The 17,940-nt window shown below is 47.6% G+C and overlaps 1 protein-coding gene across 1 annotated transcript in view; it reads left to right on the top strand.

The window, feature by feature from the left end:
* The window catches only part of LOC147628464 (uncharacterized), a 121,433-nt gene extending 104,518 nt beyond the window's left edge, over positions 1 to 16,915 (top strand). Inside the window, exons 11-12 of the mRNA XM_086813052.1 lie at positions 15,871 to 16,177; positions 16,742 to 16,915. Coding sequence (XP_086669178.1) covers positions 15,871 to 16,177; positions 16,742 to 16,915 — 481 coding nt within the window. The remainder of the gene's footprint in view (positions 1 to 15,870; positions 16,178 to 16,741) is intronic.
* The last annotated feature ends 1,025 nt before the right edge of the window (positions 16,916 to 17,940 follow it).

The following is a 17,940-nucleotide window of genomic DNA, read 5'->3' as shown; positions in this document are numbered from 1 at the left end:
TTAAGCCAGCTTCGGGCATCTCCCTTCAAGAAAATCTTTATCAGCTTCAGAACCTGCTCTTCATCTATCACATGGTTGCTAATGCATGCCAACTCCATCTGTTCCAAAAAGTCACACACATCTTCACCCTTCCTGCCATGAAACTCCGGATAGGACCACATCATGACAACCTGTACCAATCCCTGAGCTCTCCTCAGTAAAACACACGCCCTTCTAGGCAAAGAACAACGCCAGAGTTATCCTCAGTCAAACAATGCCAGAGCAACTCCTCAGTAAAACAATGCCAGAGCAATTCCTCAGTGGGGGCACCAGAAGGATGGGAGGTGAAAAAAAAAAAGAAAACCCCGCCTCTACAGCTCTTCCACCTCGCAAACTTAGAATACACACACACCAACGGGGGCACCACCAGCTTCTCTAGCTGGAAAGAAAATAACTCTCTCACTCTACACCACTCTCCCACACCAGACAGACAACACAATCCAAAACCTATATTTTAGTAAAAATCTTCATCTTTACAGAGTTGGACATCTAAAATGTCCTCTGAACCGTTCTCATCCAAAACCCATTCACAATCTGATCATTCCCCCTCCTCTATATAGATTACTACAGACCAATAACTAGAGCAACTATTGGAGAACACAATTTCAAAGGGTGTAGGATCCTCAAAATAAATCTCATCGATATCGGGACCTAATTCTAAGATTAAATACATGATGGTAAAGAACACTCCAACAATATATATGTATATACCCGATGGTCACCTTAGCCCGTATAGCTTTCCCTTTGTTTGCTCCAATCACTAGCCTTGTTCCTTCACAAAAAACTGGCCACTGTCTTGGTTGCTATCTGACCTTCCAGTCGGCCACCTTCGCATCTCACCAGGTTCTGCAGCTCTTTGCCTGCACCCACGGCTCTTGATTCTTTTGTCCAGAGGCGGCTATATCACTCACTCACTCACTGCAGCAAAAGAATCACCAGGACGACCCTCACCTCAGCCCTGCCACGCTAGCTCCCACACGGCCCACTTCTTGCAGCAGCTCTGGAAAGCGACCCTTCATCCACCAGGCGGCGCCTTCTCTTACACGACAGCCACCTAATAAAAGCACCTCACCTGTGCCTGATAGTAGCCTCTGCACCGTCTTCTGAAGAAGCCTCTCCCTGCCTGTCTCTGCAAATTCCCCACAGCAAGGGCCTCCTCACAACTGGTCCACAGCCTTCTATTCGGTGACCCGCTCACTCTTCACTCGCACAAGGCGGTCCTCCTGGAATCACCAACCCACTGTCCTTTTTGAAACAAGGCGACTACTACCTTATCTTCGCCAGCCTCTGCACTCTTCACCTCTTCTCGTCGGCTTTTTTTTTTTTTGCTTCTCTGCAGCGTTCCAGCAAACCCCTCCCAGTCTAGACGATGGCGGCCACACTCTGCCTCTGCACTTTCGCTTGACTCTCCCTTACAGCTGCGCCAGAGAGCCTCCCTTTGCTTTATCTTGCAGCTGCGCCAGACCTCGCCCATAGGCGGCCTGTCCCACTGGCTCCCACACCTCAGCCCACACTTCTCTCTTCTACGTTGCGCCTGCTAGCTCCTCGACCAAGGCCTCCATGCCAACCTTGCTTTACACACGCTGTCTGCCCGTCAACCTTTGACGCCAGCACTTGTCGGGTTTCACCACCGGCTCTTCACAAGGGAGGCCCCCTTTCTCTTCAGGACGGCCCTGTCTCCTAGCTGCAGCTCACCATCCCCTCTGCACCTGCAAACAGCTGCGCACGCCCAAGAGAACCCCTCCACTGCACACGCTCCCGGCTGCACACACACCAGAGCCTCCAGCTCTTCACACGGCGGTCTCCCTTTAACCAGTCGCCTCCACTTCTCTGCGCTCCCCGCCCTTTTCACCGTCGTGCAGCTGCGCCATCCTTCTGAAATTTCTACGCTGGCAGCCACAAAAATCCCCACGTGGCCTTTGCACTTATGGCCACGTTTTTATATTGTTATTCATTTTCTTTTATTTCTTCTAATGCCTAAGAGATGGCCACCTCCTTTTGATTTTCACACTATGTCCAAGCAAACTTGGCCCATTACCTCTAAATGCCCATGCTTTCCACACACCTTCTTTAAATGCAACTCTCCAGTGCCCACTCCATACACTTTCATACTGCTTCCAATGCCACTTTATTTTGGACGCATGCACACTCAGACGGCCGAACAGCAGAAACCACCTCCATCTAACCTTACTCCGGGCAGGCCTGTAACAGGCTCAAAACCAAAACTGTCCACCCTATACACCTGGCAAGGCATTCCACGGCCAAGTTTTCATTCACACCATGCACACGTATGTACACAAGCCAAAAAGACCACTCAGAAAAACGCCTGACACTGGGCATACTTTCCTGGCTCAGGCTTATACTGATGATTCTTTTTTTATGCCCAAGAATACGCAACAAGATCTTCAGAGATTAATGGAGGCTTTGGAACTTTTTGGTCTGGCTGTTAGTTTGAAAGTGAATTTCCGTAAGTCTACCTTGCTTGCGCTTAATGTACAGCAATGGCATCATGTATTGTGGCCCGGTGGAATACCTCCTGGTGCACATATCGTTCGTCATTTGGGTTACCCTTTGGGTTGGCAGCTGTCATCTTCACAAATGATTCAATGGGTTATGCTAAAATTGAATCGCAAAATTGATTATTGGCAGCTTTCCACTTGGCCTCTTCATGTACGTCTCAGGATAGTGCAGGCTATTGTAATGGCTTACATACAGTTCTTTCTTCCATTGATTATGTGGAGGAAAGCTGATATAGATCGGTTTTTGTCTCTGGCAATGGCAATTGTGTGGAAAACTCAACATCGTAAAAAGGGTCTTCGTCTTTTGTCAATGCCAAAGATGTGTTCTCCAAAGATACATGGTGGCTTGAACATATTGAATATTCATTTTCATGTGCTTGCTCGTAAATCCACTTTGCTGTTGGAATTTGTACAACAGCGCCAGCCATGGGCTATTATGTTGGGTCATATGTGTATGTCTATGTCTTCACCTGCTTTTGGAAAGTGGACTGTTACGTGTTGGGATGCAATTTTCAGCCATTTCGATGGAAAAATTGTCGGCTGCCCTCTTTCAACTAAGTTAATTTTTGCCTGGAAACAGGTTATGCAATATCTTTTTTGAAATCCCAAACTTAATGCGCAATCTTCTTCGCTTCGCCTTGAGAGTATTCATTGGTCAAAGGCTTTTGATGTACCCTTGGCTCTACGTGAGCCTAGGAAGGCATATTTCCTTTCAAAGAAAGGAGTTTATCTTATTGATGATGTTTTGGATGCTGGTGGCCATGTGCTTTCTTTTGTGGTTGCCGCCAGAAAATTTGTTCTGGGGATGCATTATAGATCAATCTGGCAGCTTATTCGAGAGCTTCTTGCTCCTTTTGAACCAATTGCAGATTTGGATCGTTCTGATCGTTTGGTTGATTGGAGCCTTAGACGAGAACAACCTGCACGAGGCCCTTTATCAATGGCTAAACTTTCGGTTCATTCGATATATCATCTCTTGTTGCCTGCCTCTTGGGTTCAAGAACATGCGAATTAGATTTGGCATCTTCATAAAAGTCAGGCTTGGTGGAAATAGCGGCTTCATTCTCTTTGGAAATGCAGTCTTCCTTTGAAAAGTAGACTTTTTTTATGGAGATGCTTGATTGGAGTCTTGCCAGTCGGCCTTTTCTTGGCTAGGCGACTTTTGGCACCTTCAACTTGTCATAGTTGTGGCGCTTCTCTCAAGAGACAGTCTTTCATCTTTTGTGGAGTTGTCCTCTGGCCAGGACTTTATTGGATCGGATTGCTGCACGTTTGAGAACCCGCTTCCGACAGGCACCCTTTGGGAAATACTTTTGGATCTTCGGTCTTCTCCCTTCACCCCTTAGATCCTATAAAGTCTTCTTTGATTGGGTTCGCTACTGGGCTTTATGGACTACCTGGCAGTCTCGCAACAGGATAGTTTTTGCTGGGCCTCATTTGGATGCTTACTCATTCTTCCGTTCCTCTCTTCAGCAATCTTTATATGACTGTCTCTCTCTTCATGAGATTGACTCATCTCTGTATGCTCTTTTTACAGATTGTTTTTAGATGTTTAACTATGTTCACACTGAACATAGTGAACACTCTAGTAGTCTCCCTTGTATATGGTCTTTTTGGTGGGTTTTCCTCGTTTTGAGGTTCTTGGCTTGTAAGCCATTGTTATCTCATGCTCAGGAGGATCTGGATTTTGCTTGGAACTCTTTTGTACATCGTATTCAAAATGTCATTAAGGAATATGGAAGATGGTACATGGCAGAAACTAGACAGCATATCCAATGGGCAAAATCATACAAGCAGTCCTTGGTACAGATTAGCCATCAAAGGTCTCTTTCTGCTTCTGAACAGAATTCATTGTCTTGTGCTTCTTCCATAATTAATGCTAATGATAAACGCAAGCTTTCCAAATGGCAGACAAGGGCTAGAGTTAAACCTATGCTAGATAAGGGCTGCTGCTCGAAATCTTTCTTTCGAAACTTACACACGTACAGACAAAGTCAATCTATCATGAGAGTCAGGAAACCGGATGGTTTTTGGACCCAGACTTTATCGCAGCTAGAAAAACAATGTCTGGATCATTTTCGGCTTCTTTTTTCTCTACCATCTTCTTCTACATCTCAGGCTGCATTGGCTCGGAGCAGATTTATTGAGCTTGTTTCTCCTATTGTTTCTTTGCAAAAAGCTTCAATGCTGGAAATGTCCTTTTCAGATACAGAATTGGATGAAGCCCTCAAGCATTTGGGTAAACATAAATCCCCAGGTTGGGATGGTTTGACGGTTGAATTTTTTGTAGCCTTCTGGGCTGAATTGAAGGGTCCAATCTTAAAGCTCGTTAATGTAGCCTGGCAGCATCAACATCTTCCCTCAACTTGGAAGCATGGTCTGGTTAAGTTTCTGCCCAAAAAACCTCTGTGTAAGACAATGGATGACTGGAGGCCTACCACTTTGATGTTGGAACATGAAGTCAAGGTGTCCTAGTGTGTACTAGGAACTAGTCTTTGTGTGTGAGTTGCCATGTGGCACTCTTTCTATTATCCCATATAGTTGGGTGTCAGTGTAACACTTGTACTTCACTTCTATATAAGTGAGGTCTCTATCATGAATAGATCATCCAGCAAGCTCTCAAGTCTTTTTATGAACACAAGTCTCAATCTTGTGGCCTAACTGAACTTGAGTCTATGTCTGAGTAGTTAGCTTCTTCATCATGCTTGTCTTTGTGTTCTTTCTGCCTTAGCTTAGCCTTGCTCAGTTCTTCCTGCTTTCTAATCTAGCTTAGCAGTAGCTTCCATGTTCCTTCATGTGGTATCAGAGCCACGCTACCCTCGTCGTCACGTTGCCTCGTCTTCCTCCTTCTAGCCTTGATGCTGCCCTGATTCTCTTCTCCTTGCCTCGTCATTAGCCTCGTCATCTTTGCCTCAAATCTGCCCGCCATTGCCTGCATTCTACCAGCCATAAGCTGCCCCAGATCTGCGCCATTTTCTTCTCCAGATCTGCGCCATTCTCCACTGGAAATCTGCCCCACATATGTGCCACATTGCCTGAGATCTGCCCTCTATTTCTGCCCCAAAATCTGCGCCACATTTCCAGCCATCTGCCTCAGCATCTTCCCATGAATCAGCCCGCCATTTTCAGTTCACTGTCTGCGTGTATGGGAGCTGCGTATTGCTAATCTTCATTTCGAGTTGGGATATCTCTCAGATTGATTCATCATGATGAATCCTCACGCTGCCATTGAGAAGTTCAATGGCCAAGGATTCCACACCTGGCAAATGAAGATCAAGTTCCACTTGATGAAGCACAATCTGTGGAATCTGGTCAAGGGAACTTCTTCATCAAACGAGAAGGAGAAGAAAAAGGAACCTCAACGTCTCGAGCAAGCATTCGCAATCATTGCATTGGGTCTTGGAGACAATTATCTGCATCACATCTCTGATCTTGAAAACCCTGCTGACGCTTGGAATGTGCTTGACCACTTATTTGGTGCAAGTAGCAAGCATTCAAAGTTGTCACTCAAGATTGAATTCTTTGAGTTAGATCTAAAACCTGGAGCACCTTTGGATGCTCATATCAACAAAATGCGAAGCCTAATGAATCAATTGGCTTCCGTTCACTCTCCGGTGACAGAAGATGATGCTATGGCAGTGCTTCTCAAAAGCATGCCTGAAGATTATGACAACTTGGTCACGACACTGAAATATGGTCCCGATCCTTCATTTGAAGGGATCATAAGTGCATTGCAGGAAGAAGAAAGGAAGCGGGAGAAGCGAAAGGATCACCAAGTGGAGGGAGAACAAGCTTTGGCAACCAAGTTCAAAAGGATTTCTTTTAAAGCTTGTAGACATTGTGGCAAAAACAATCATGATGAGAAAGATTGTTTTCGCATCAAGCCATGTGGGATTTGTGGCAAGAATGGCCACTCTGAAAGTAACTGTTTCTCAAAGAAAAATTCAGCAAATATGGTGGAGGACACAAGTGATGAAAAAGCATATATGGTAGATGATAAAGATTTCTGTTTCTAGGGTTCCCTGCCTGGATCATGTTTCCAAAAAGGATTTTTGTAAACCTGTTGCAACCGCTATGAGTATGCAAGGGTATCTTGTCTTATCTGTTTGAACCTCTCAGAGGTATCTATTATATTTTGTGTGTTTGTCCTGGTATATCCCATATTCTGTACCTACCCAAGGATGTCCAACTTGCATGAGAGACTAGAGCCGTGGATTTATCCTTGACCAGAGACCCTGGCATGAGAGACCATGAGCCTATGATTTATCCTTGTAGTATGAGGCATTTCCTTGAGGGGGGATTTGTTGGGTATATCAAGGAACTGCATCTTTTATAAACTCATGATATCACTCACCTTTCCTTCGTGGGGGGGTGTTGGAACATGAAGTCAAGGTGTCCTAGTGTGTACTAGGAACTAGTCTTTGTGTGTGAGTTGCCATGTGGCACTCTTTCTATTATCCCATATAGTTGGGTGTCAGTGTAACACTTGTACTTCACTTCTATATAAGTGAGGTCTCTATCATGAATAGATCATCCAGCAAGCTCTCAAGTCTTTTTATGAACACAAGTCTCAATCTTGTGGCCTAACTGAACTTGAGTCTATGTCTGAGTAGTTAGCTTCTTCATCATGCTTGTCTTTGTGTTCTTTCCGCCTTAGCTTAGCCTTGCTCAGTTCTTCCTGCTTTCTAATCTAGCTTAGCAGTAGCTTCCATGTTCCTTCATTTGATGCCTATTATATATAAACTTATTGCTAAAATGTTGGTACACCGGATAAAGGATATCCTTCATGATGGACTTCATCCCAGGCAATATGGTTTTGTTCCAAGAAGGCATATACATGATAATATCTCCAATACTCTCATTGCAATGGAATATGCAAAATACTCTGCTCAAGATGTCTTGGTCATGCAGGTGGATGTGGCAAAGGCATTTGATCCGGTGCACTGGGATTATGTTTCTCAAATCATGTCTAAACTTGGTTTTGGGCCAAAGCTAGTTAATGTCATATATTGGCTTTACTCAGATTCCACTGCTCAATGCTTTATAGGGAAACATTTGTCTGAGTCTTGGACTCTAGAACGATCAGTTCGACAGGGATGCCCTCTCAGTGCTCTGTTCTATGCTATTGCTTCGCATCCTTTGCTTCTTTACATGGATCATCTGGTTGATACTAGACAGTTAGAGGGGCTTCAGATTTCTGGTTCACGGCCTTTCATTGCACAGGCTTATGCAGATGATTCATTCTTCATGCCAAAGAACAGTCCTTTGGAGCTTCGTCTATTGATGGATACTCTTTCAAATTTTGGGTTGGCAGCTGGTTTAAAAATTAATTTTCAGAAATCAAAACTCTTACCTCTCAAGCATTGTGACTGGCATGCTATCCTGTGGCCCGGCCAGATTATTTATCCGGAAAGCATAGTAAGACACTAGGGCTATCCCATTGGCTGGAAAATCAGAAATAAACAACAAATATCTTGGGTGCTAAACAAAATTAAGGACAAATTAGAACATTGGAAGATCTCCACTTGGCCATTACATGTACGGCTTCGAATTGTTCAGTCCATTGTTCTGGCTTACGTCCAATTCTACCTTCCTCTCTTACATTGGTCATCTCGAGATCTTTCTTCTTTTGTCTCAAGCCATGGAGATTTTTTGGAAAACTAAGCTTCATAAAAAAGCTTTAAGGTTGCTCAAAATGGACATGCTTTGCTCGCCAAAAATGCATGGTGGTTTGAATATTATAAACATCAAATTTCATGTGCTGGCAAGAAAGATCACTATGCTCAAAACCTTTTTTCAACAAGAACAGCCTTGGTCTATCATGTTGGCAATTTTGTGTGGTCGGATGCACACAAATGCTTATGGTCGTTTGTTGGTTGATCCATCGGAAGTAGTGCTTGGTAAATTTCAAGGTAAAATCCCTGGTTGTCCATTTTCTACTTCCTTGATTCCTATGCCGATTAGGGCCTCACGGATTTCATCTATCCGCAGTTGGCTGAGTCGCCTTGGCATTAGACAGCGCTCGGAGGCCTTTGATTATACCTTTACACGGCTTTTTGGAGCAGAGGGCCCCCATGAGCCAGCACCCATTCGAGTTCATGTAGTGATACCTCCGGCCCGCGGGGAGGAGGCACTAGACTCAGCGGTGGCCTTCTCGTTCCCTCTATGTGGACCTTGTGATCAGGAGTGGACTCTAGAGCTCGCTCTCAGCACTTTGAAGACTCAAGCAGTTGAGTTTTCTCACCACATGAGCGATCTGGAGGTGACTGATGTGATAGGCCGACTTTGGGAGTTGGCTCATTTTTTCTTGGATCCCGGGAGTGTGGATACCTCAGGGATTCGGCATTTGGTCGTGCGCATAGTGGCAGACTTGGCGCGCGACCCTGGATATGTGAGTATACACGAGGTTTCTCTGTCAGAGCAGGAGGCAGTCGCCATGGGCCACAGCCACTGGCGCCTGATCCGGGATTCTTGCAGTACACCGGGTGGGCAGATTCGCAGCCGTTCGGATGGGGACTACTCTCCATCCAAGCCGCTTGCGAAGGCCCGCCGTACGGCTGAGACAGCATCCACCTCAGCAGGGCATCCATGAGGATCATCTCATGGAATGTACAGGGCCTTGGCGGAGCACACTTTATACGCTATCGAGGTTGCTTGAGGCAGGAGCTTCAGAGATGCCTGGTTGGTGGCAGCATTGACATTTTGATGATGCAGGAGCACCACTTGGGTGAGAGCAGGATCCGGAGATATGGTTCGGTGATGCCTGGTAGATGGGACACTTTTTGGTCTGTAGGGTTTGGTCCTTTGGGTGGACAGGGAGGAGTATGCATGGTTATTGCAGATGTATGGCGGCAGGCCATTGTGGATCGAGGTATCATTGTGCCTGGTAGAGCACAGTATGTCATTCTGAGGATGCATGATGAGCTATTGGGTGTGCTCAACATCTATGCGCCCAATCACGCTAGTGCCAGAGCAGAGTTTTGGACTCAGGTTACAGATACATTGCCAGAGGCCGCACATTGGTGTGTTGGGGGAGACTTCAACATGCTCGAGGACCCGGCAGATAGGGTGGGAGGCAGTCATGTTACAGTGCATGGCACGGAGCTTGCAGCTTGGGACCGGTTTTGCATGTCACTGAGGATCACTGATGCATGGCAGCATGGGGCTTTCTCTCGGTCTCAGGACAGTCTTAGTTTCTCTCGGTCGGATCGCCGGCAGGGAGGGACTAATCTATCTCGGATTGATCGCTTTTATGTGGGCGATTGGTTAGGGGAGCGAGGGGGCTCCGTCGGCATTCTTGCTGGCACCTCATTTTCAGATCATGCGCCAGTTATATTGACATTGGAGGAGGGGACACGGGAGCCCAGCTTGCAGTTGAGGATCCCAGAGAGGGTACTTGCAGATCCCAGTCTCGCTGAGGACATTGAGAGGATCTGGCATGATAGTCAGTGCTCTGACCAGGATGCAGCGGGCCAGTGTGCCCAGGGACTCATTGATCTTAGCTCTTTTCTACATGCTGCAGCTTTGACACGACTGGGAGAGATTCGCGAGCGGGAGCAACGGCTGAGACGCAGCCTTGCTTTGCTACAGCGCCTTCAGGAGCAGCAGCCTGCATGTGAGTGGGTGGCGTCCCAGCTGAGCCAGGCACGCCAGGAGGTTAGAGAGGTAGAGGAGCAGAGACATGAGTTTTACTATCGTCGTCAGGCCTCTCAGTGGACGCAGCTTGGTGATAGAGTGACTGGGGAGTTTTTTGAGATCACTGGACCCCGTCATGCGAGAGCAGGAGTTCGCCAGCTTGGTAGACCGGATGGATCGATAGCTACTGAGCTCGGGGAGATCAGAGCCATTGCCACTGCTTTTTATAGTGACCTGCTTTCAGCGGAGCCAACCACTGAGGATCGAGATGTGTGCAGACAGACTGTGTGGGCCCATGTGCAGAGGAGGGTCACAGACCATATGCGCACAGTTCTAGGTGCGCCTCTGTCAGAGATTGAGCTTGCCGAGGCCTTGAGGGTCCTGCCGTGACATAGTTGCCCAGGGGAGGACGGACTGACGCCGGCCTTTTTTATGCGCTATTGGGACCTTTTGGGGCCAGGCCTCCGCAGGGGCTTTCAGCATGTTTTGGACACTGGGGTGATGCCGCAGAGCTTTTCAGAGGGCTTGATCTATCTTATCCCCAAGGGGGAGGGAGTATCGGATGACATTCGGCATTGGAGGCCTATTACGATCCTCAATACTGTCTACAAGGTCTTAGCAAAGGCCTTGAGTTTGAGGATCCAGCCCTTCCTGGGGGAGTTGATTCATGCTACTCAGACAGGATTTGTCAAGGAGCGCAGTATCCTTGACAACATCTTTACTTTCTGGGAGGCGACGGCCCGAGCTAGGTTTCTTGGCGAGGACTTGGTCGTGATGCTTCTCGATTTTGAGAAGGCATACGATAGAGTTGATTGGGGATTCTTAGAGGGCACTATGCTACGCCTGGGCTTTGAGCCAGGATGGATCAGAGGGGTGGCAGCTTTGTATTCCACAGCTCGCAGCCAGGTGCTGATTGCAGGAGGTCGGGGGCCGAGTTTTGAGCTGACCAGATCAGTCCGTCAGGGGTGTCCTCTCGCCCCTTTCCTTTTTCTCTTCTTTGCGGAGGCTATGAGTATGTATTTGACGGCAGAGGAGGTTGGTTTGAGAGGACTTCAGCTCCCAGTCCGGGGGGAGGATTTGCTTGATGCTGAGTTTGCAGACGACACGGGCTTATTTTTGCATGGCCAAGAGGCCAATCTTATTCGGGCAGAGCAGTCGCTCCAGGTTTTTAGTGCAGCTTCGGGAGCATTGATCAATTGGCGCAAGACAGTGGCCTTTTGGATCAGTAGTGCTCCCACTCCGGCATGGAGCCCGGACCCCGGTTTTAGATGGATTCCTCCAGGCACAGCAGTGCGGTATTTGGGATGCCAGATTGGCCTCGATTTGTCACCTGAGCAGCAGATTGCCCCGCTTCTTCTGAGCATTCGGAAGAAGCTATTGTATTGGAGTACAGCTCGACTATCCTTGGCTGGGAGGGTGGTGGTGGCAAATCAGGTGCTGTTAGCGACTATGTGGTACATTACGTCTTGCTGGATTTTCTCGAGCTCTTGCATCAGCCAGGTACAGAGGCTGATCAGGAACTTTCTGTGGTCTGGGCGGGACGGTCAGCCAGCTCGGGCAAAGGTTGCATGGGCAGTTATTACACTTCCGCGCGCTCAGGGCGGTTTGGGCATTATAGATCCAGTTGATCAGAGTAGAGCCTTATTGGGGAAGCTTATTGTTCGGGGGTTGCTTCCAGGCGCTGAGCCTTGGAAAGAGCTCCTCTTGCAGCGACTGCAGGCCCGGGCGCCTCCTGCAGGGGGTACTTGGGCACCAGAGATTCGCTGGATCTTCATAGAGATGAGGAGGATAGGCCTCAGTAGAGGATGGGAGGACAGATTTGCTTTGAGTGCTGCTGAGACCGGGGCTCTCTCAGCGGCCTCCTTCTTGTGTTGAGGAGCGGGCCAGGCAGCCGCTCATCTGGAGCCCAGCGGTTCGTACAGAGCAGGGTCATATGCTGGGTTCTCGGCCTCGTCTAGCCTGGGGACCTTTAGCGGCAGGCCCAGCTCGTAGTTTTGGAGACTGGCAGGCTTTCTGCAGTCTACCAGAGGAGACCCAGGTGGAGAGGCTGAGTCACTTCAGAGGGGGGTTGATTATGAGGGATGATATTCAGGAGGCACTTACAGAGGAGTGGTTCACACCTCTCGAGCCAGTGGCCCCACGGTGGATGGGAGCCTTTACACAGTTGGAGATCCTGATTGCTGTTAGAGCTAGCACTGAGGATGGCAGATGCCTCTATTATGAGATTCAGGATGAGGGTAGACTCCAGAGAGTGGAGGTGGAGTCGCCTTTGGTTGCAGAGTGCACCTTTCAGAGGATTCGGGTAGTGGCTGCCGCTTCTCGGAAGTGGCATATTGACCCCGACCCTGCTGACGTGCTCCCGGATTGGTGCATATGGGCATATGCAGCGCGCCCCTTGGCCCGGCTACAGTGGGACCCCGGGGAGTACGAGTGGCATGATCCTTATGCATCCCTTGAGGCCACAGAGATCACCTTTTTCCAGTATACTATTCGGCTGGGACGGCATATTTTGACGGCGAGGAGGACGGTTTCTCCAGCGGCAGCGGGGCATTGGCGATTGCAGGGACTATCACAGGAGTTCCTGGAGGATTTCTGGGCTCGGCTCTGGGCTAGTCGACAGGCCCGCAGGATCTCGGCTTTTCAGTGGCTGGTCGCCCACAGGGGCTCAGCAGTTGGCACTTGGCTTGTTTACAGCGGTCTTGCGGCGGCCTGCGCCCGATGCGGCCACCCTATGGAGACACAGAGACATTGCCTTTGGGACTGCCCTCAGGCACAACAGATTTGGTTGCGGATGCTGCGTATTCTGGCCCCCCTCTCTCCAGAGGGTATGTTTACGTGGGGTGCCGCTGCTTGGTCGACTTCGTCAGGGCCTGCTATGGGCTATGAGATGGAGCAGGGCAGTCAGGCCATCAGATTTATTAGGGGCCAGCCTCGCCTGGTTCCGGCACCGGATTTCTCGTCCGCCAGCTGGACACAGGAGAGGGATTTACGATGGGAGCTCCTCAGCAGCCTCACCATCTGGTTCACCTGGAGGGCCCGGTGCTTTACGGCCTTTGAGGGGAGATTAGAGCCACCAGTAGAGACTGTTCGGGGGATTTGGCAGGAGTTGATCCACACCCTGCGAGGACAGTACGACTGCATCCGGGGAGACTCGGATGAGGCGATCTTACGGCGCCAGGCCTTTCACACCACTTGGCGCTGCGGCCCGTTCTACACCCTACACACGGGATCCCCCCGTTGGCACTACAGGCCACCTGTTTGGCTCTTCCCCCCCCCTATTGTATGATTTAGCCGCTCAGTTCTTTAGACTGATGCTTGTATTTTGCAGCACCTAGGGAGAGTCTCCCGGGCTGCCATGATGTATTCACTGCTCTTCTCTCTGTTAGGAGCAGGAGAGATCTCTTTTGTAGCCCTACGGGCGTTTTTTACATAACTAATGAAAGGATCTTTTCTCGGAAAAAAAAAAAATCCATTTTAGTTTTTACCTCAGGTTTTCCACCCTTTCAAGCCCATGTCACAGACATGCTATCCAGGGGGTAACCCGAGAGAAGGACAGCTGCAAACAGAGATTTCTTAGAGGAAATGTTGCTGCAGAGAGAGAGGCATACGGGCCTGTCAGAAGCAAAGGAGCACCAACTCATACCTTGTTTTGATATAGGAGTGGAGCAACCAGTAGAGAATATATCTTGAACAGAGAATGGGGGCTGCCCATACTGAAAACGAGTTGTTGTTGCAGCACCAGCAGCAAGAAAGGTGTCGACAGAAGCGGCCTGCTGCTGTAGAATAATGAAGAAAATGGAGACGACCCCAGGGAAAGAGAGCAGGTCGGCCTGCTTGCTGAACAGAAGCGGTGGCACTCGGCACAGAAGAGAGACGAAGAGGAGAGCCCTCTGATTGAGCTTGGCGTGTGCGCTTGCGATAATGAAGAAAGTGGGTATGGCGTAGCGCTAGGAGAAGCCGTCGACGAAAGGTTGGGGGACCCTGCTACAGTTGGCGGGTCCGATGCTGTATCTGGCGGAGACGGCGCCGCAGGAGCTTACGGCAGAGGTAACGACGCCATTGGGCTCAGGGATGGCCGCGGTGCTGGCGATTGATGAGACTTCAGCAGCAGTAGTAAAAAGAAGACCAAAAAGAACGCTGCAGAGCTGGGTCTAAGACCCCCGATGGGACAAAGCTAAAAAGGAAGCTAGACCTAGAGAAAATCTATGGCTAGATCTAGACTAAAGGGCTGAGGAGAAGAGGAATCTACATGGCTCTGATACCATGTTAGAAATCTAGCATGGTATCACACAAAACTAGAACATGGGAAAAGTGCAAGAGGGATGAAGCAAAACTGAGATAATTCCATTGATGTGACCCCTTGAATATATAGGGGAAAGTACAAGAGCTGAGCATGAGTGCATACGGGATAAATCCCTGAGTGCCACGTGGCATACACTGAGATGACCAAGACAAAAAGTACTCCTAGTGAGCACTTATTTCCAACAGGTCCTCTTTAGACATTTACCAGTTTATGTCCAGAGCGATAGAATATCTTTGGCGTACCGAAACTGATCGTAAGGTGGTGCGTCTTTTCAAATGCAATTATGTTTGCACGCCAAAGATGCATGGGGGCTTGAACATCCTCAACATACATGTTCATGTGCTTGCTCGCAAGGCCATGCTCTTGCCTACTTTCTTGGAATAGTGTCAACCCTCGACACTTATGCTTTCTCACTTGTTTGCCTTTCTCAGGCCCGGACACAGTTGCATCTCTGGATGCGTCACTAGCCTATATGGCATGCTATCACTGAGTTGCTACAGCCTTTCCAACTGGTGTCTCACTTGTTTTCTCCTCTTCCACTGCTGGATTGCACAGTTGATCGGAGGCTACCACGTTATTCCACTTTCTCTTTTGCCAATCTTTCTGCCAAAAATGCCAATTGTCTTCTTCTTCCACAACCATGGATTCAGGTGCATGGCAATCCTTTCTGGCATTTGGATAGGCCGCTTGGTTGGTAAAAAACATGTCTTCATCGTATATAGAAAAGTAAGCTTTCCCTCAAGTAGCAGGTCTTTCTGTGGCGATGTTTGGTGGGGGCCCTTCAAATGGGTGTCCTTCTGGCTGCTCGACGTATTGTCTCCTCGATTTTCCCTGATTGTTCGCATCTGCGCGAGACGGTCCTGCATCTTCTCTGGGCTTGTCCTACTGCTCGAGATTTCCTGGCTCGTTTGACAACTCTTCTCCATGCCCGGTTTCACATCCTTTCTTTTGGCAGGCACTTTTGGCTTTTTGGTAGATATCCCTCTACCCCCAATTATGCTCTCTTTTTTTCGTGGTGCCGTTATTGGGCCTTATAGAGTTTATGCTATGCCTGCAACACTCAATTGTTTGGGCACACTTCGGTGGATGTCTTCGCCTTTTTCAGATTCTCCTTGCTCCAGTCTCTCGAAGATGCCCACTTTCTTGGAGACCTTTCCACGGTCTAGTTGGAAGTGTTTTATCACTGTTTCTAGTTTTCCGTAGTAGCTGCTCCATGTTGGGGCAACTATGAATATACATTGCATTTATAACGAAACAGTGGTTTTCACAAAAATAAAATAAAATGTGTGTGTGTGTGTGTGTGTGTAAATATAAGCTAATATGACATTGTATGCTTCTATCTTGTATTCAGTTGCTACATGTTTGTTTGATTAGGTATGTTGCTGGAATAAGGGCGGAGGTGGAGAAACTAGAGAATCAATTGAAGCATTTTGGGCGTGTCCTTGACGAGTGGCTTGAGTGCCAGAAACAATGGATGTATCTTGAGTGTATCTTTTGTGCTCCGGACATTCAAAGGCAGCTTCCAAACGAAAGCAAGGCATTTAATGCAGTTGACAAACAATTCAAAGACATTATGAAACGAGTGCATGACAGGCATGCATATTTCATAATTTTTAAGTTTGACTATGTGATGATTGTTAGAGCTGCAAATATAAATATAAATATAAAAGTAAACAAGAAAGTAATACACATACGTAAATACATACATGCATGCATGCATGCACACGCGCGCGCGCGCGCACACACACACTTTTTTTTTTTTGGAATCATAAGTATATTAGATTTACAAGATGACTATCCAAAGTAGATAGTCTCAAAGTACATCAACTGAAGATGTCAATATAAGACAAATATACATCATGATCTATTTGGTCAACCTGCATGCAATCGAAGAAAGATTGATGCAGGGAGTACCGAAAGAAAGAAAAAGCAGAAAAAGCCGCATCACCGAAAACTCCATGGTTGCGAACTTTCCATAGTGTCCATAAAGCCCAGTAGCGCACCCATGAGAAGAAAAGAGTGAATTCTGGTCTGGGCAAATGAAGACCAAATAGCCAGAAAAACTTTCCAAATTTCATATTTGGAAATCTAGCCCGCAGAAGCTGGATGATAGGAAGAAAAAACTGACGAGAAGAAGGACAGCTCCAGAAAATATGAATGACTGTCTCCCTGGAAGCAGAGCATCTATGGCAAGTGGATGAGGATATATGTCTGCGTGCCAGAATCTGTCCTGAGGGAATAACAGCCAAAAGAACGCACCACAAAAAAAGCTGTTGTCGAAGAGGAAGCTTCGAATGCCAAAGAGATCGCAATCGTCTTTTCCACCACAAAGACGACCGATGCATATGCCAGAAGAGATTTGCCCGTTCAGAAACCCAAGGCAATGGCAACAAATGTTTATACAGACCAGCAACTGTAATATCAGATAGCCTCAAGGGATGGCATGAAGAATCAAAAGAGGAGATAGTCCAATCCTGTAGGCGATCTCGAATTTCCAACAGTGGAATCGGCAAAAAAGGCTGAAGCATCTGAATTATATCACGCCAAAGACGACGATAGTGAGGTCCCAAGCCATAATGTGCAGCAGCCTGTGGAAAAGAAAGAGGGGAGCCATCAGGATGGATGACATCTCCCACAGAGGTAACACCCTTTGAGTGGAGAAAATATGAACGCCGAGGTTCTTGCATCGCCAGGGGAACTGAAAATGCTTTGGACCAATGGATGCTCTCAGCGTGGAGAGAGTTGCCTTGTAAGGAGTCACGACCATTCCATTTTAAATTTGAAAGGACAAGCTTCCAATCAGCAAGTAAGCCAGAAATGAGAGGACAGCCCTTAATTTTACCAGTAATGTAACCAAGAATAAATTCCCAATAAGTAGGTTGCCAATGGCCAAAAGCCGAAGTCGTCAGATGAAGTAATAAATGACGGATCATTGCTGTCCAAGGCTGAGTGCCTTCCAGAAATTGAAGCATCAGTTTACCTCTGTGGGCAAGAATATGCACCTATAAATTAAGGATATTCAAGCCTCCATGCATTTTAGGGGTACACAAACGATTTGCCGAAAGCAAACGTACACTCTTTTTCCCCTGCTTTGATCTCCAGAATATCTCCAAGATGGTGGACATAAATAATTTCAGCTCCCCCTGAGAAAACCTGATGAGAGGAATGTAGAACTGAATATAGGCAAATCTCCAAGATGGTGGACATAAATAATTTCAGCTCCCCCTGAGAAAACCTGATGAGAGGAAGGTAGAACTGAATATAGGCAACCAAGATGGATTGGAGAATCCGTAAACGAACATGCAAAGGCCATGTTGCAAGTTTCCAGTATTCCAACTTTTTCTTGAGCTTTGCCAAGACCCAATCACGCGCGCACACACACACACACACATATATATATATATACACGTACGTACGTATGTTTGTATGGGTCATGGAGGGATT

The sequence above is a fragment of the Cibotium barometz genome, chromosome 19 (assembly GCF_041138505.1).
Source record: "Cibotium barometz isolate CiBa-2024 chromosome 19, ASM4113850v1, whole genome shotgun sequence".
NCBI classification, from domain to species: domain Eukaryota; kingdom Viridiplantae; phylum Streptophyta; class Polypodiopsida; order Cyatheales; family Cibotiaceae; genus Cibotium; species Cibotium barometz.
This window is presented reverse-complemented; position numbering and strand designations above follow the sequence as displayed.